This window comes from Pectinophora gossypiella, chromosome 16 (genome assembly GCF_024362695.1).
Source record: "Pectinophora gossypiella chromosome 16, ilPecGoss1.1, whole genome shotgun sequence".
NCBI classification, from domain to species: domain Eukaryota; kingdom Metazoa; phylum Arthropoda; class Insecta; order Lepidoptera; family Gelechiidae; genus Pectinophora; species Pectinophora gossypiella.
Window position 1 is genome coordinate 747,389 of NC_065419.1, and position 15,662 is coordinate 763,050.

Sequence of the window (15,662 nt, forward strand, 5' to 3'; positions counted from 1 at the left end):
CCGGTTGCAGAATTCAGAATTTGAATATTGTCACCCCTCTCGGGGAGCACCCCCGCTGACGTCACTATACCTGAAGTTTTTCTACTTTACTATTCTAAACATTCGGTAAAGAAACATGCATAAGTGCACAAAAACGACTCGACACTGTCGAATTGTAGCGTTACTGAGGGGAATGATTCAGACCATGATTCTGAGTTAATATCAAGTGGATTTTTCTGTCGCAAAATTCATGTATTTTTTTTAGTGTACTTATTTTTAAATTTATTTTTAGTTTCTATACTTTTACGATGGAATAATGAACTGCATCATCCCTCTCATTATTCATTACGATGTCACATACATGGCTTTGAGCGTAGAGCCGTATTCAACGCTTGATTTATCTTATGTAAACCAGCTAAATACGGGTCTATTACTTATATCATGTATATTTCTTCTCTTTGCTTAACTCAAACCTCATTAGAGAGTCAGTCAATATTCAGCACCTTCAAATATTTGCAAGTAGGTAATCTATATTATACATTATTTTAAATACCCTGAAAGTGCTTTTTAATAAACAAATAAATTGACCCTAATCCTAGAAATTAGCCAAAAAAAATTTGAATATCTTTTCCTTAGACTAAAATTCAAAATTAACAAAAGGAACTCGCTACATGAACACAAAAACACAAAAATGATTAAAAAAGATAATTTAATTCATCAAAAAAAAAACAAATAACACTTACAAATCTAACTTAGATAATACCGAAGATGAAGTTGCCAGCGTCATCAGGGTTGTCGCTGGCGAAATACTGCTTCCATAGCTCCTGGAATTCCTCCCAGTTAATCGTGTCTTTGCCCTTGGCCATCTTCTTGAAAGCCTCCAGGGACTGGTTCTTGTCCAGGCCGAAAGACTCGTAGACATTGGCGTACTCGTTAGCGTCAATAGCGCCGTCATTGGAGGCATCTTCGAGTTGGAAGACGCACTTGCAGTACAGCTGCTGCCACTCTGCGGCCGCGGAAGGGTTCTTGGCGTATTCGTCCCAAAGCTTCACCCATTCTTCCGCGTTGATCACGCCGTCTCCGTCCGTATCCGCTTGTTTCACCAGACCGTCCCACAGGTTCGTCAAGAGCTCCTTCATCAGCTCATAAGTGACGTCACCAGGAGCGTATCCACGCAGCTTGGCTAGGTTAGCATTGGCCTCACTGAAGTCCTTCTTGTCAACAGTCCCATCCTTGTTGGTGTCAAAGAATTTGTTGAAAACATGCATGTACTTCTTCTTTCTGAAATCGGACACCATTTTGGAAGCGGAATTAGCCGGCGAAATAGTGCAAGTGAATTCGGTAAGGATTTTATATACTGCGGTTATCGATTATGCTGGTAATCTGTTTTGGCAATCGATTTTTTGGGTTCCGTAAATTTATTAGAAAAGATGTTGGATTGATTGTATCAGTAAAGTATTACGTCAATGGCACGTTTTATCCTGTGCTAAAATTACTACAATACACTAACCTAGTATTATTTATTATGTCTTCATTTTAAGACATTCTCCAGAAGATAGAAGCCAGTCCAGTATAGAAGGCACAACAATATTTTATGTAAGTACGAAATTGATTAATTTATATACTTTATTGCACTTTACAACTAGTTAATCACAAACATGAAATGGACGTTTACAAGGGAGGCTTTATCTCTAAGAGAGATCTCTTCCAGCCAACCCAGAGGTAGTATTAAAATGGCTGCGGGAGAAATAAAAAGAGGTGCAATATATAAATTACATTATAATAATCATATTTACATAAAATAATAATAAGTATATAAAACAGACTATGGGAACACAAATATATGCCTAAGCCTCTATAAATATATACACAAATATAATATACTATACCTACATACATGCCTTTTATATAATATATATAACTATATACTTAGACTAAGAATACTCTATAGAAAAAGTGATATTTAATTAAAACATCTAACAAACGAAAAGTTTAGTTAAATCGCAATACCAATAGAGAATTTTGTTTTAACTAAGTATAATTTACAAAGTTAAGCGGCTGGATTAATTAGAACTCTAATCAATGAAGTAGAAAGTTATTACTGGCGGCTTTTGATAACTTCTAGAAAATGGAACGTTGAAATAGATTAGATTTTTTTTAGAAGTTGTTTTCATATATTTCTGGGGACGCGGTACTTATAACGTACTATTTTTTATGGATCGCAGGCTTCTCTGCTTACATGTACAATAAATTACATGTATTACATAAGATCACGCACATTTCCAATTTGGGGTAGGCAGAGACCACGATATTTCACTTACTACGATCCTGACACACCCGAAAAATATTTACGGGTTTCCTCACGATGTTTTCCTTCACCACAGTATACGTGATAACCATATTACATGACCCAAAGATGAATTCGAGAACAAATTCGAAAATCAGCAGGTAAAATCACTTTGTGATCCCTAGTTTGGCTAGGACATTACAGGCTGATCACCTGATTGTCCGAAAGTAAGACGATCCGTGCTTCGGAAGGCACGTTAAGCCGTTGGTCCAGGTTACGACTTACTGGTGTAACGTAGTCGTTACATGAGTCATGTCAGGGGCCTTTGGTGGTTCAATAGTAACCCTGACACCAGGGTTGATGAGGTTGGTAATACGCCTCACAACCCATACGACAGAAGAGAAACAGGTCTGCGCTTTTGAACCGGCTACCCCATAGAGTGAAGCGTCCCAACTGGGCTACCACACCAGAATCTCACGACTATATTCCAGTAGTCAGAGGTACATCCATCGTAAGATGATCTAAGTACCCACAACTCACAAAGCTTTCTGTTCTACCAACGAATGTTTTTAAGTATGCGTTTAATATACGGAATAGTCTTCATTAACACGCAAACACACTCTTGGCTAATTAAAAGGTGATCAATTTCATTATCAGATTATACCTAATATTCGCTGCGCTGTTTGGCCGAGTAATAAGTTTGTTATAAGCGATGATAATAATATTACATATTCGGTTATAAGATTACTGCAGAGATAGTTTAATTGGCGAACCTGGATTTCGGACCCGAGGGTTTGCTATATAATTGGCAGAAGTATTGAAGTAAGTATATCGAATAAATATTAATTTATTATGTATATTACCTTAAGATACAATAACGGTTATTATAACAAACCCACATTCGTGAGAAATGCATTTTCGGAGGTACGTGACAATGTGACCTAACCTGTATTGGGCTGGTTTCCCTTCGCGGGCTGGAAGGTCAGACAGGCAGTCGCTTCTGTAAGAAACCGGACCTGTCAAATCTTCAGGTTTGGTAAGTGGACCCTGTGAAATACTGGATAATGTTAGGGAGATGATGATTACCTTAAGATACAATAACAAAAAGTTATTATCATACTTAAGGGCTAGATAATTGGAAGTTTTCACTCTTACTAGGTGGCGGGTAAGGTTCTTAATAAAGGCCCTCACGGGGCACTGCAGACTCAACAAGCACCTACATAGAATGGAGCTGACCGAGTCCCCTTTATTCAGATTCTGTTTAAAGGAGAATGGGACGCCATTACAGCTGCTGTGCAGCTGTGAGGCTCTCATACACAGTAGAAGCCGAGCACTGGGGGGCCACATAATGGATCCCTCGAAGGTCATGAAGTTTCCTCCCAAAAAATGCTGGATCTAATCGAACGGATCGGTCTACATGAGGATTTTAAAATTGGATTTTTTGGATTTTTGTATTGACTTGGTCACCATAGATCTTGCTAGGTCGCAGTGGCCATTCGGATTGCATCAGATCGTTTTGAATATATGCAACATTCTCAAATACATATATAGCAAAGCTACAAGGAAAGAGAGGAAGGGGAAGACTAATAAGAGTTTACATGGAACAGATTAAAGAGAAGGCGAACGTCGCGTCTTATAAGGAAGTAACGTAATTGGCATTTGATAGACAAGAATGGAGAATGCTACACCGACAAGAGCGTGGCTCTTGGATGGTGACATTTATTGTAATTAAATATTACACAGATAAACCTGAAATACGTTTTTTCCAATGCCTTCTTTCAGATTATTATTTGTGCAATACTTTACTGGATGGTAGTACCGACCTAGCAATGCATTTCCCATTCAAGAGCAAAGAACATGTCCAGCACAACTTGAGAGCAATACATCAGGGCCTGAGACAAAGGGATATACGTACATAGAATCTGTCTGTCTGTCGGCTTACACTGGAGACTGAAAGAAATTGTTTTTTCCACATTTTCCATACTCAGGCGGTTATGTGGCGTTTAATTTTGGCCGGCTCTTTTGTTCTATAAGAAATGAAAACGGTTTTTTAGGCTGCATGTGTCTGGAGTTAAAGTACTGTGTTTTGAGTAATAGCACAAAAAGCTGTATAAAAAGGGGCATGTTAGGAGTACCCAAAACAGTATTTTCGTGCTTCGTCCGTGAAAACCTTCAAATTTAATACCATTAAATTAGAGTTCTATTACTATTTAAGTAAGACTAATTAAGTAGATACTATTACTAATTACTATCAAACTATTATATTATATTTCGGAATGAGACAATTCCGGGTGTATCATTCCGGAAAATGCACTGAAGTATTAGTACTTCCTATTTACTACTGGTCTGTTAGAAGTAGATTTAAATTACTTTGAGCTGTGACTTTTTTTGATTGTGACTTATTGTAGATTTGCCGCAGATGGCTCTCACCCGGTACAACATTTAAGACAACAGGCCTGAGGGTGCCCAGTTGGGCGCGAACCTCGGCTCAGGGCGTCGTCTGAGAGGAAAAATATTTGAAAGAATTAATCGACCCTAGTGGGTCTATAGCGATAAGCGCTGATTGAGGGAAATCGTTGACCACGCCGGCGGGGTCGGTATCGAGGCCCTGAAGTGTTTGGTGTCGCGAGCTGATTGGCATGAGCTGTGACAAAAGCCCTAACTTCCTAACAAAAGGGTTCCAAAAAAGGGATAGAACACGGAACAAAGCCCGGTTTTGATTTGCGATATCAAACAATGCAGATTGGGAACATTCATCTTGCTTATCAGGACGTGTCCGAAAACCATTACCCCAAACATATTGCAGTTAGCTAATTGGTTTGTCTGTTTATTTATGATGAGAGGAGAGGGGTTCAAAGCTGGTGTGTTAAAATCATGTTTTGATTGGACATTTTGCTGTGCTAGTCGGTAAATGATTCTGGTAACAAGTCCGTGTAAAAATAGCTTGACATTTTGCTTGAATTTATTTTCTTTGATTTTTTTTTTATTTTTAGGGTTCTGAACCACAAAAGTTAAAACGGAAACCTTATAAGATTACTTTTGTGTCCGTCCGTCTGTCAAGACCATTTTTTAAAAATAAATACGTTATCATCTGGAAACTGGAAACTACGTGATATCAATTATCTACGATCCGAAGATGAATTCATAATCATTGGTTTCTCTCGACCCGGGTTTCGAACCCATAACACTACTGTATAAGTCTTCGTCGTCAAGTAGTCGTTCTGTGGGGGTTAAAATGGTCACATCGGAGCAATTTCTCTAAGTAAAGCAATATTGCAATTTGACATTTGCGCATATAAAAGTAACTTCGCAATGCAAACAAATGTCTCTCTCTCTCTCTCTCTCTCTCTCTATTTAAGAGCTGCGCTCTTGTCGGTGGAGTAACCGCCATTCCTCTCTTCTTCCCGCCAAAACCTTCACCTCCCGATACGACACGACCTGCACCTTCTCTTTTATTTGTTTCATAAATGTTATCCTAGGTCTACCCCTTCCACTCTTCCCTTCAATTTTTCCTTCTATAATGTTTGTTATAAATGAATCGTGTCGTATCAGGTGTAAACAAATGTCAAATAGCAATATTGCTTTCTTAGATGAATTGCTTCGATGTGGTCATTTTAACCCCCCTGTTTAATTACATATACGTATAATCAATACTGTAGGTATACAAATATCCACATGAAAATGACATAATGCACAATATTGTAAATGACATTCAATGCAGCTGTGACATACAGGGTGTCCTTAGGGGAGCGATCGGAGGCTGTAATCTTCGTTTGATTGACGCCGGGATGGGAGCAGCCTGTAGATACGATTTAATTAACAAGAACGCAAGGGGACGCATTTTCATTAATAGGCTAGATGACTGGATTTGCGACACATTATAAAATGCTTCTAGAAATAGATTAAAAATCAACCTCATTGTTCTGTTGCTATGGCAACACAACTGAAATCAATTCTTTTTTTTTTAATTTATTGTTGAAAACATTTTACATACTTAATGATAAATTGAATCGCATTGCTAAACCTTGCAGGTTTGTCTCAATGCAACATTCCGCTATTGTTACAGTTTGTATTTCGAAAGTATACTACTTACTAATTAATTACACTATTGAATAAATAAAGTATATTATATAAGTCAAACGCGAAAAATGTGGTGTTAAAGGAGGATAGAGAGAATAAGTTATGTGTGCCTGCTACGGAAGAATTTCAGAGAAATTTTCTTGTTTCATGCTTTAGAAAACGTGATTTTTCCATAATCGGGTTTTGGTTTGTAAACTTACACATACATACACAAACTCACGCCTATTTCCCACCGGAGTAAGAAGAGACTATAGCTTCTATTGAATTCCATTTGCTTCGATCGTGACCTTCTCTTGTTTCCTCCACATTCATCAATTGTTTCATACACGCACGCCGGTTTAGAGTACTTAGATCTTACTGAACCTTTTCTAAGGACATCCCCAATTTGGTCACTGTACGTCCTTCTAGGTCTTCCTCTGCCAGCCCTACCACCAACCTTCGCTTTATGTACTGCTTTTCAAACTTATGTTTTTATATTACTATAATGATGTGATAATACGCAATCACAAGGCTATATTTCATCATCATCAATTTAAGAGCCACGTTGTTGTGGGTGCACCATTTTCCATGCTACGTTTTTAGGGAAAAATAGGGCAGTGGTTTCCCTCTTGCCTTCCGCCCCGCAGTACTCTGTGTGACGCAAGTGGGATGGCGCCCAGATTAATCTATTACAAAGCCATACTACGACTCCTGTCCTCCGCCTCTGAATAGTACTGACAGTTACTGCTGCCCTCTGTCAGGTTCCAGGTTACAGTCCCTATATTTAAGCATACAAAAAACTACAAAACAAAATTGTAACCCCGCATAGACAGGTACCTAAGCTGTAACTGAGGTACATTTCTTTAGATGAATATTGTATATATTGTATTGTATCTCAAAGGCGGTTGTAGCTGCAGCATTAACCTGCATGTTTATTAAGGCTTGGCCTGTATTATTTTTAATCCCGGGCACAATGCTCGAGGGGGGAGTAAGGCGAGCGCTGTAGCCGGGGCGCGGACGCGGTTCCGTTGTCTTCCGACATCCTAGGTTGTAACTTAACATATACCTACACCGACATAGGAAATTTTACATCGGGCAATAACCCGACAGATTTAAGTTGACAGCACACGTCAAACGGTTTGCATACCCGCGAGATACCTTTTAGTCCATCTTCCAAAAAAATACGACTTTCAATCATTCGTCTCTTTCCGTATAATTTAAAATAAAATTAGATGCTGTGTACTTTTTTTCTTTGACGTGACTTATTGTAGATTTGCCGCAGATGGCATTAACTACTTGGCCGGACAAAATGGTGTGTACTTGAATTAGCACCATTAAAGCATATATGTCACGGATACTAGTACTGACTTATCTGTAAGTAAATATTAGATATCATCATCATTATCAGCCGTACGACGCCCACTGCTGGGCATAGGCCTCCCCCATACAGGGTGTTAGTGACATCGTAACGAATACTGAGGGGGATGATTCAGACCATGATTCTGAGTTAAAATTAAGTGGAATTTTCCGTTGCAAAATTCATGATTTTATTTTTAGTATTTTTTTAATTATTTTCAATTCTATACTTTTGCGATCGAAGATTCCACTTGATATTATTTCAGAATAATGAGCTAAATCAGCCCTCTCAGTATTAGTTACAATGTCACTTACACCCCGTACCAGTACATACAGGTAGCCATACAAGTAGGTATGGGTGTTAGTGACACCGTAACGAATATTGAGGGGGATGATTCAGACCATGATTCTGAGTTGATATCAAGTGGAATTTCCTGTCAAAAAATTCATGAATTTTTTTGTTTTTTTTTTTTAATTATTTTCCTATCCATACTTTTGCGACGGAAAATTCCACTTGATATCAACTCAGAATCATGGTCTGAATCATCCATCAAAGTTTTCGTTACGATGTTACTAACACCCTGTATATAAATATTAGATATATGCCATCTTTATTGTTTCTAGTGAACGTGGCCTAGAAAGTCCACAATCAATTAATTATTATTGTCTTTACTCACAGCCATAGTAATTCCATTAGTAGGCGCTTTCTTCAGCAGACCATGGCATTGATCCATGGTCATCCCAGCAAGAGCAACATTGTTAATTTCCAATATCTGGTCTCCGAATCTAAGGCCAACTAACGCTGCAGGGCTTCCTGCTTGTACGTAGCATACAAACACTCCATTATTCACAGAGTGAAGCCGCAATCCACATCTTCCGTCTTTATCTTTGCACAAGACAACCTGTCTTATAGCCCCTGTGACTGTAGCCTTTGCTAATGACACTGATTGTGAAGATATTGGGGCAATCAGATTAGATACAGCACCTCCAGAATGGACTGTCTGCAGCTGGTATTCGGGCATATTCAAAGCAATAACATCTTGAGAGAGCTCCAAACCCATATAGTCACCAAGAGCAGGGTACATATGAGCATTGCTGCCAGGTGCAGTAGGAGCAGGGAGAGAGTATCCGGGCGTTGGCGCCGTAGCAACAGCCATGGGGTTCATATTATAGGCTGGTGGAGGCGCCTGGTATTGGGCCATCTGAGCCCGCACCATATGATCCACCTTCATATCCTCCAAAAGACGGGTAATCAAATAGTATAAATATAAATCACAAAAGAGCCAATTATAGGTTTCCACAGATAGACTTCGGTATATGTTGGTCATACAGCAACAATAGATAGCAAAATAAACTAGGTACCTATACAAACATAACAAACACATTTCACGAAAAAATCAACTAGTCGCCACAAAAAAATCTGCAAGCAGAAAAATGCCTGCGATCACGTAATTACACCGCATGATACTCCCAACCAACTAATATCTTTCTGCCAATTTCCGCTTCACTGATGGTATACTACAGTTGAAGATATCAAGATCTTTTATTATGCCATTAAGGTACTTTTTGTAATTATTTCTTTTTATTTTGGTGCAATAAAGTGTATTTGTATTGTATTGTACAGTCCCTCATTGACACCAAGAAAATCGCGATACAGTGGACACCCACATGAACCCATAATGCATTCTGCAGGTAACAACACAATAGCGGCACGCAGCCAACATATTTGTACGTTTTGTTGCAATGCAGCGCCCACCAGAGGTAATCAGTGATAACGGTAAATATAGACTTATAGAAAATCATGTATTACCTAACGGCCCGGTTTTCGTAACAATGTAATGGTACATCTGTTCTCACCTACATAATGTCGCAAATCCTGATATTAATTTGACTAGCACACAGGCTAAATCCTTCCATTTCCACTAATAAATAAGACACGTACTCAAAAAATGATGTTAACTTTCTTTCTATAGTACTACTAGGACCTTAATTTTATTTACACTGGTATTGTACTATGTATATTAATTATGCCAATAAAGATATTTTGAAATTGAATTGAAAAAATCAGTGATAACGGTAAATATAGACTTATAGAAAATCATGTATTACCCAACGGGGAGCTCGGTGGCGCAGCGGTAAACGGGCTCGGTCTGCGATTGTTGAAGTTAAGCAACTTTCGCAAAGGCCGGTCACAGGATGGGTGACCACAAAAAAAAGCATGATCCTCCGTGCTTCGGAAGGCACGTTAAGCCGTTGGTCCCGGCTGCATTAGCAGTCGTTAATAACCATCAATCCGCACTGGGCCCGCGTGGTGGTTTAAGGCCCGATCTCCCTATCCATCCATAGGGAAGGCCCGTGCCCCAGCAGTGGGGACGTTAATAGGCTGATGATGATGATGACCTAACGGGGTGGGCAGAGATACAATAGCCAGTGGTGACTTATATGTGTCACTGGTTCGAATGCCGGCTGAAGCTCTAAATCACTGAATTCGACTTTAAGAACATGTTTGGATCATAGATAATTGACAAATTCAAATTCAAAAATATCTTTATTCAGTAGGTAACATAGTTACACTTTGAATCACGACATCACGTTGTTTCCAGGATTTGTATACAATTTGGGTACAATAAGCTCCTCTCTTCCATAGTAATATATGTATAAATATACGTATTTATAATTAAAATAATCATTTATTTATTGTCTTCTATGTATTGTTTTTAATTATAGTTTATCTAGGTATAAGTACTTTTTAATTTTTTTTATTTTTCACTGTATATCCCGCACCACTTTTCATTAAATTCATTTCCTACACCTAAAGGTTGCCTGAAAGAGATTGCTACCCTAGCAATCAAAAAAACAACCTAATTATAATACCTAATGTATTTTTAATATGATTTAAGTGCAATGAAGAGTTTTTGTATTGTATTGTTTGTAGGCTCGCCCCCTATTATAGGTGTACCAGGATCTGATGGCAAATGGGGAAACAAAATTTCTATAGTAAGCAACACTCGGGTAATTGGATGAAAACGTCTTGATACTTTTTATTTTTTACCTATTGACGGACAATATAGACATTATATAAAGTACTTAAATAACGGCTTTGTGCTACTGTTTATACACACAAACTGACTTTCAGGCGTTAGGCCGTGTATATATCCAAAATTTCATATTCATAATTGTTTTTGTCCTTGTTATCTGCCATCAGTCGCTAGACTATAATCAGATTTGTTCTGTAATTTTCACTGTTTTGAACTAAACAGCCAGCGCTGCATTGTCCATTAGTCCGTAAGTACATTCGCACGTTTCAGTCTTTTTATGTCCCAAGATGTCGCAAGCGAAGCTGCGGGCAAAATCTAGCTAGTGTAGGTAGGTATATATAAAAAACAAAATATTTATGAAAAGATCACTTTATATTATTATGCTATTTCCAAATCAAAACTGTCCAGGTTATTTGTTTTCTTTCCACCTCTCTTCTTTTTACCGGGTGCACTAAATACACTTCCATTCGATCTACCTTCAGCAATCATTCGTCGTATGGTAGTGCTAGGAACTCCTATAAACAGGTCACAGGTTAATAACTAATAATATAGGAAAAATATATTCAAGTATTAAGACTAGTTAGTCCTACTTACCGGTCAACTTTGGACGCGCTTTAAAATCGAAGATTGCGGTTGACCTCCAACTGCTTCTTCACTAATTTTACAATAAACAATGTAAACAATCTTTCTTGCTTGTGATCGAAGTGGTTTTTTCGATATTCTTACGAAATTCAGAATAATTTCAAGGAATCTTTAGAAAATCTCAGTATTGTTGACAAAACATGTACTTAGACATGACAGGAGACAGTTTAATATTACCATAGGAAAATCAATATTTTTTTTACTTTTTTTATGCCATCAGATTCTGGTAGACCTATACATAGGACTTGAACATAGAAATAGAAATGTTTTCGAGACAGTTTTCGAACACGCATTTTAAAAATTACAAACACTTATTTTATACCTCCTTAAATAATTTATTTTCTCGAAAAAGCTTTAATATAACAGAAAAAAAATAATTTCTTCATTAATTTCAAATTTCGCGCGAAAACGGTTGGTTACGTGACATAGTGCCCAGTGACGTCACATTTCAATAAAACAAGAAACTGACAAACTAATTGTTATAACATTGATTTAGGTTTACGCGGTTATTATCATAATTAATTAAAACACATAATAACGGGTTCTTACCGCCTTTAAATCAGGGATATGAAACTCCCGATATTAAAACCCAAACCCGAACCTCCGACCCTGCTAAGAACCCGTTATTATGTGTTTTAATTATAATTGGTATAACTTGAAACCTGACAGATAGTTTTTGTTTATTTTGTGTTACGTCACATGAAGCTAAATCATGGCGCCTGTGTTTCGAGCCTTGTAATACACAGATAAAAAATTGCATTCTTATTTTAAAATGATAAAAAAATCTATTGGATAATTCTTAATAAAAAAATCTATTGGATAATTATCGTTAAGTAAATGATAAACTACCATTCCGACATAATATTTTATTGTTACAACTGCCAAGTAACCAATTCCTCTGTCGGTTTCAAGACATGCCCGTGAAGATAAGCGGCAGAATGCATTCTACATTTTTCGCTTCAAGCCCAAAATAAAAGCAAACTTTTTACATTTTGTTGCTATGCAGTGGCCTCGCGAGGTTATCAGTGATAAAAGTAATTACACCACTCAGTAAACCACGTACAATGATAAAAAATATGGTCTTATCTCATACTAATAGGTACTCCCAAATCAACTTCACAAACAATAAAAATAAATCTTGATAAGATATTTCTGAAAATCTGTGTTTGTTAGTGTATTAATGACAGGTGTTTATTGCATCATAAATGCACTAATATTACATGATTCACATTGATTATCAGTTGATAATGATATTTATTATAAAAAATAAGTTCCTTAACAGCCTCCGTGGTCTAGTGGTTAGAGCGTTAAGCTCACGATCTGGAGGTCCGGGTTCGATTCCCGATGGGGAATTGTCGAAATCACTGTGTGAGACTGTCCTTTGTTTGGTAGGGACTTTTCAGGCTTTTTATCACCTGATTGTCCGAAAAAGTAAGATGATTCCTTCGGAGGGCACGTTAAACTGTTGGTCCCGGCTATTAGCCGTAAAAACATCTCCACCAACCCGCATTGGAGCAGCGTGGTGAAGTATGCTCCATACCCCCTCCGGTTGATTGAGGGGAGGCCTGTGCCCAGAATCAGAATCAGAATCACTTATTCAACGTAATTATCATGGATAAACTTGTTGAAGGTCAATGTAACATTTTTGAATTTACGTCATTTCGCAAGGTGTTATGGCTGAGGAGAAGAAATGACAAGAAACTGCAACAGCAACACATCTTTTAAATCAATGAGGGTACATTACAAGTTATTTAATAACTAGAGGAACACATTCAATACCCAGAAGTGGGACGTATATAGGCTATTTATGTTAAGTTTCTAAATGGAATGAAGGACTTTCCAAGCTACATTCCCTAGAAATAATATAGAAGGCGCTGTCCAGATTTAACGTGATAAGTACAATAAAGTTATTTTTTTATAAAGTACACATACGTACATACATAAATTAACGCCTATATCCGACGGGGGTAAACGGAGATTATGGAATTCCATTTGCTTCGATCCTGACACACTTCTCTTGCATTCTCCTCATTCACAAATCTAAAATACCTATCTGGTTACACGTCATAATTGGGTAGTTTCCTAGGTCAAAGATAAATTACAAAATTCTGATTACTAAATAAAGACAGATCTAAGGGTGACAAAAAGTGTTTTCTTTTTTTTCTATTTAACTTATTTTATTAATTTTAATAAAGAAAAAGGTACTAATAAGTGCGACATATTGTCACGTTTTTCTATGACGTCACAGGTTGCTATTTCATACAAAATCCATAGTAATTTCATGTTTTGACGTTTAGTAAAAAGTAATTGATTTGACAAGTTGGAAACTACCCTATTCTTTTCATACCCATGTCTGCAAGTGTTCGATTGGCCGTTATTAAAGATACGGGATGAGAGGTCTTTGTTGGGCTACAATCATTGCGAATGGTGGAAATATTTCACCGATCAAGCAGTTTCAATACAAGCCCTAAGTAATGTTGGGACTGCACGTAAACCGGTGATATGGTATTAGTGTATAGGCAGCTAATACTGTCTCGTATCGTGTGGGTTAAAAGGTAGATTACCAACCTCAGCAACCCTGGTGTCAGGGTTATTATTGAGCCGCCAAAGGTCCCTGACATGGCTCTTGTAACGGCCACGTGCTTACATCAGTAAGTAGTAACCGAGACCAACGGTTGAACGTGCCTTCCGAAGAACGGATCATCTTACTTTCGGGCAATTAGATGATCAGCCAGTAATGTGCTAACCATACTAGGGACCACAAAGTAATTTTTGTGATATGTCCAGAAATCAGAATCATTTATTCAACGTAATTATCATGGATAAACTTGTTGAAGGTCAATGTAACATTTTTGAATTTACGTCATTTCGCAAGGTGTTATGGCTGAGGAGAAGAAATGACAAGAAACTGCAACAGCAACACATCTTTTAAAAACCAATGAGGATATACATTACAAGTTATTTAATAACTAGAGGAACACATTCAATACCAGACATTTTTATCATTTAGGTAGTCATTAATCTTATAATAAGCTTTTTTACATAAAGTAAGCTTCACGTGAGCTTTAAATTTATTTTCTGACAAATTTAAAATATTATCTGGTATTTTATTGTAAAAACGTATACATAACCCCAAAAAGATGAATGTCCCCACCGGGAATCGAACCCGGGACCTCCGGATCGTGAGCCTAGCGCTCAAGGTTGGTACTCCACCTCACAACCCACACGACAAGAAGAAGGTCAGAACCAGACAACCAGTCCAGTTACTGCAGCTCAACGTCGAGCAGATAGCCACAATAAATAAAAGCTTAGCTGATATTTCTGTCTGCTTATTGTTCCCAGACAATAGTTCGCTTGTTTGTATTCGATTTGAGAAAAGATTAACCGTCCCGTGTACAATTTACTAGAAGGCAATGAATAAACGCATGTTGGTACATAGTAACTAATACCTACCTAATCTGTGATGTACCTTTTTCGATTTACACAAAAGGAGGGGGGCATAAAATTTCCACCACCGGTTCGAATCGACAGGCTTAAACCAATGATTGTCGAATTTGTTTTTTCATGTTTGGATCATAAATGATAATACCACGTGCTCAGCGGTGAATAAAAACATCGTGAAGAAAACCACATTACCGAGAAATGCGTTTTCGGAGGTATGTGACCTAACCTGTATTGAGATGGTTTTCCCTTCGCGGGTTGGAAGGTCAGACAGGCAGTCGCTTCTGTAAAAAACCAGACCTGTCAAATCTTCAGGTTAGGTAAGCGGATCCCTTAAGAAACGGGATAATGCTAGGGAGATAGATGAACTCTATTGAGCCAATTTTTTGTTAACCTATCAAATATCAACAATACGCAACGAAGCAGCTTTTTTTTTGACGTGACTTATTGTAGATTTGCCGCAGATGGCATTAACTACTTGACCGGACAAATGGGGAGCGCTGAAGGCTCTCATCCGGTGCAACGTTTAAGACAACAGGCCTGAGGGTGCCCAGTTGGGCGCAAATCTCGGCTCAGGGCGTCGTCTGGGAGGAAAAATATTTAAAAGAATTAATCGACCCTAGTGGGTCGATAGCGATAAGCGCTGAATGAGGGAAATCGTCGACCACGCCGGCGGGGTCGGTATCGGGGTCCTGAAGTGTTTGGTGTCGCGAGCTGTTTGGCTGCCTCTATGGCTAGACTAATCGGGTCGTAAACGAAGCAGCGTGGCGGGTGGAGTATGCTCACCCCCTCATTTCATTGAGAGGCCTGTGCCCAGCAGTGGGACATGTTTATAGGCTGTTTTTGTTATATGCATCACA

At 38.1% G+C, this 15,662-nt stretch overlaps 2 protein-coding genes across 2 annotated transcripts; both read right to left on the bottom strand.

The window, feature by feature from the left end:
* Positions 1-671: 671 nt before the first annotated feature.
* LOC126374033 (calexcitin-2-like) lies at positions 672-1,321 on the bottom strand. The gene has a single exon (XM_050020485.1). It carries the CDS (start codon positions 1,275-1,277, stop codon positions 732-734), a length of 546 nt encoding a protein of 181 aa, XP_049876442.1. The 5' UTR covers positions 1,278-1,321; the 3' UTR covers positions 672-731.
* Positions 1,322-8,334: 7,013 nt separating this feature from the next.
* LOC126373681 (syntenin-1-like) lies at positions 8,335-8,922 on the bottom strand (the record flags this gene model as incomplete). The annotated part of the gene is made up of 1 exon (XM_050019914.1): positions 8,335-8,922. A coding segment is annotated over one exon (588 nt), but the record flags the coding sequence as incomplete, so codon positions are not given.
* Between the last annotated feature and the right edge of the window lie 6,740 nt (positions 8,923-15,662).

Excerpts from the sequence above, each read along its gene's own strand:
- LOC126374033 (XM_050020485.1), bottom strand. The coding sequence starts at position 1,277 with ATGGTGTCCGATTTCAGAAAGAAGAAGTACATGCATGTTTTCAACAAA.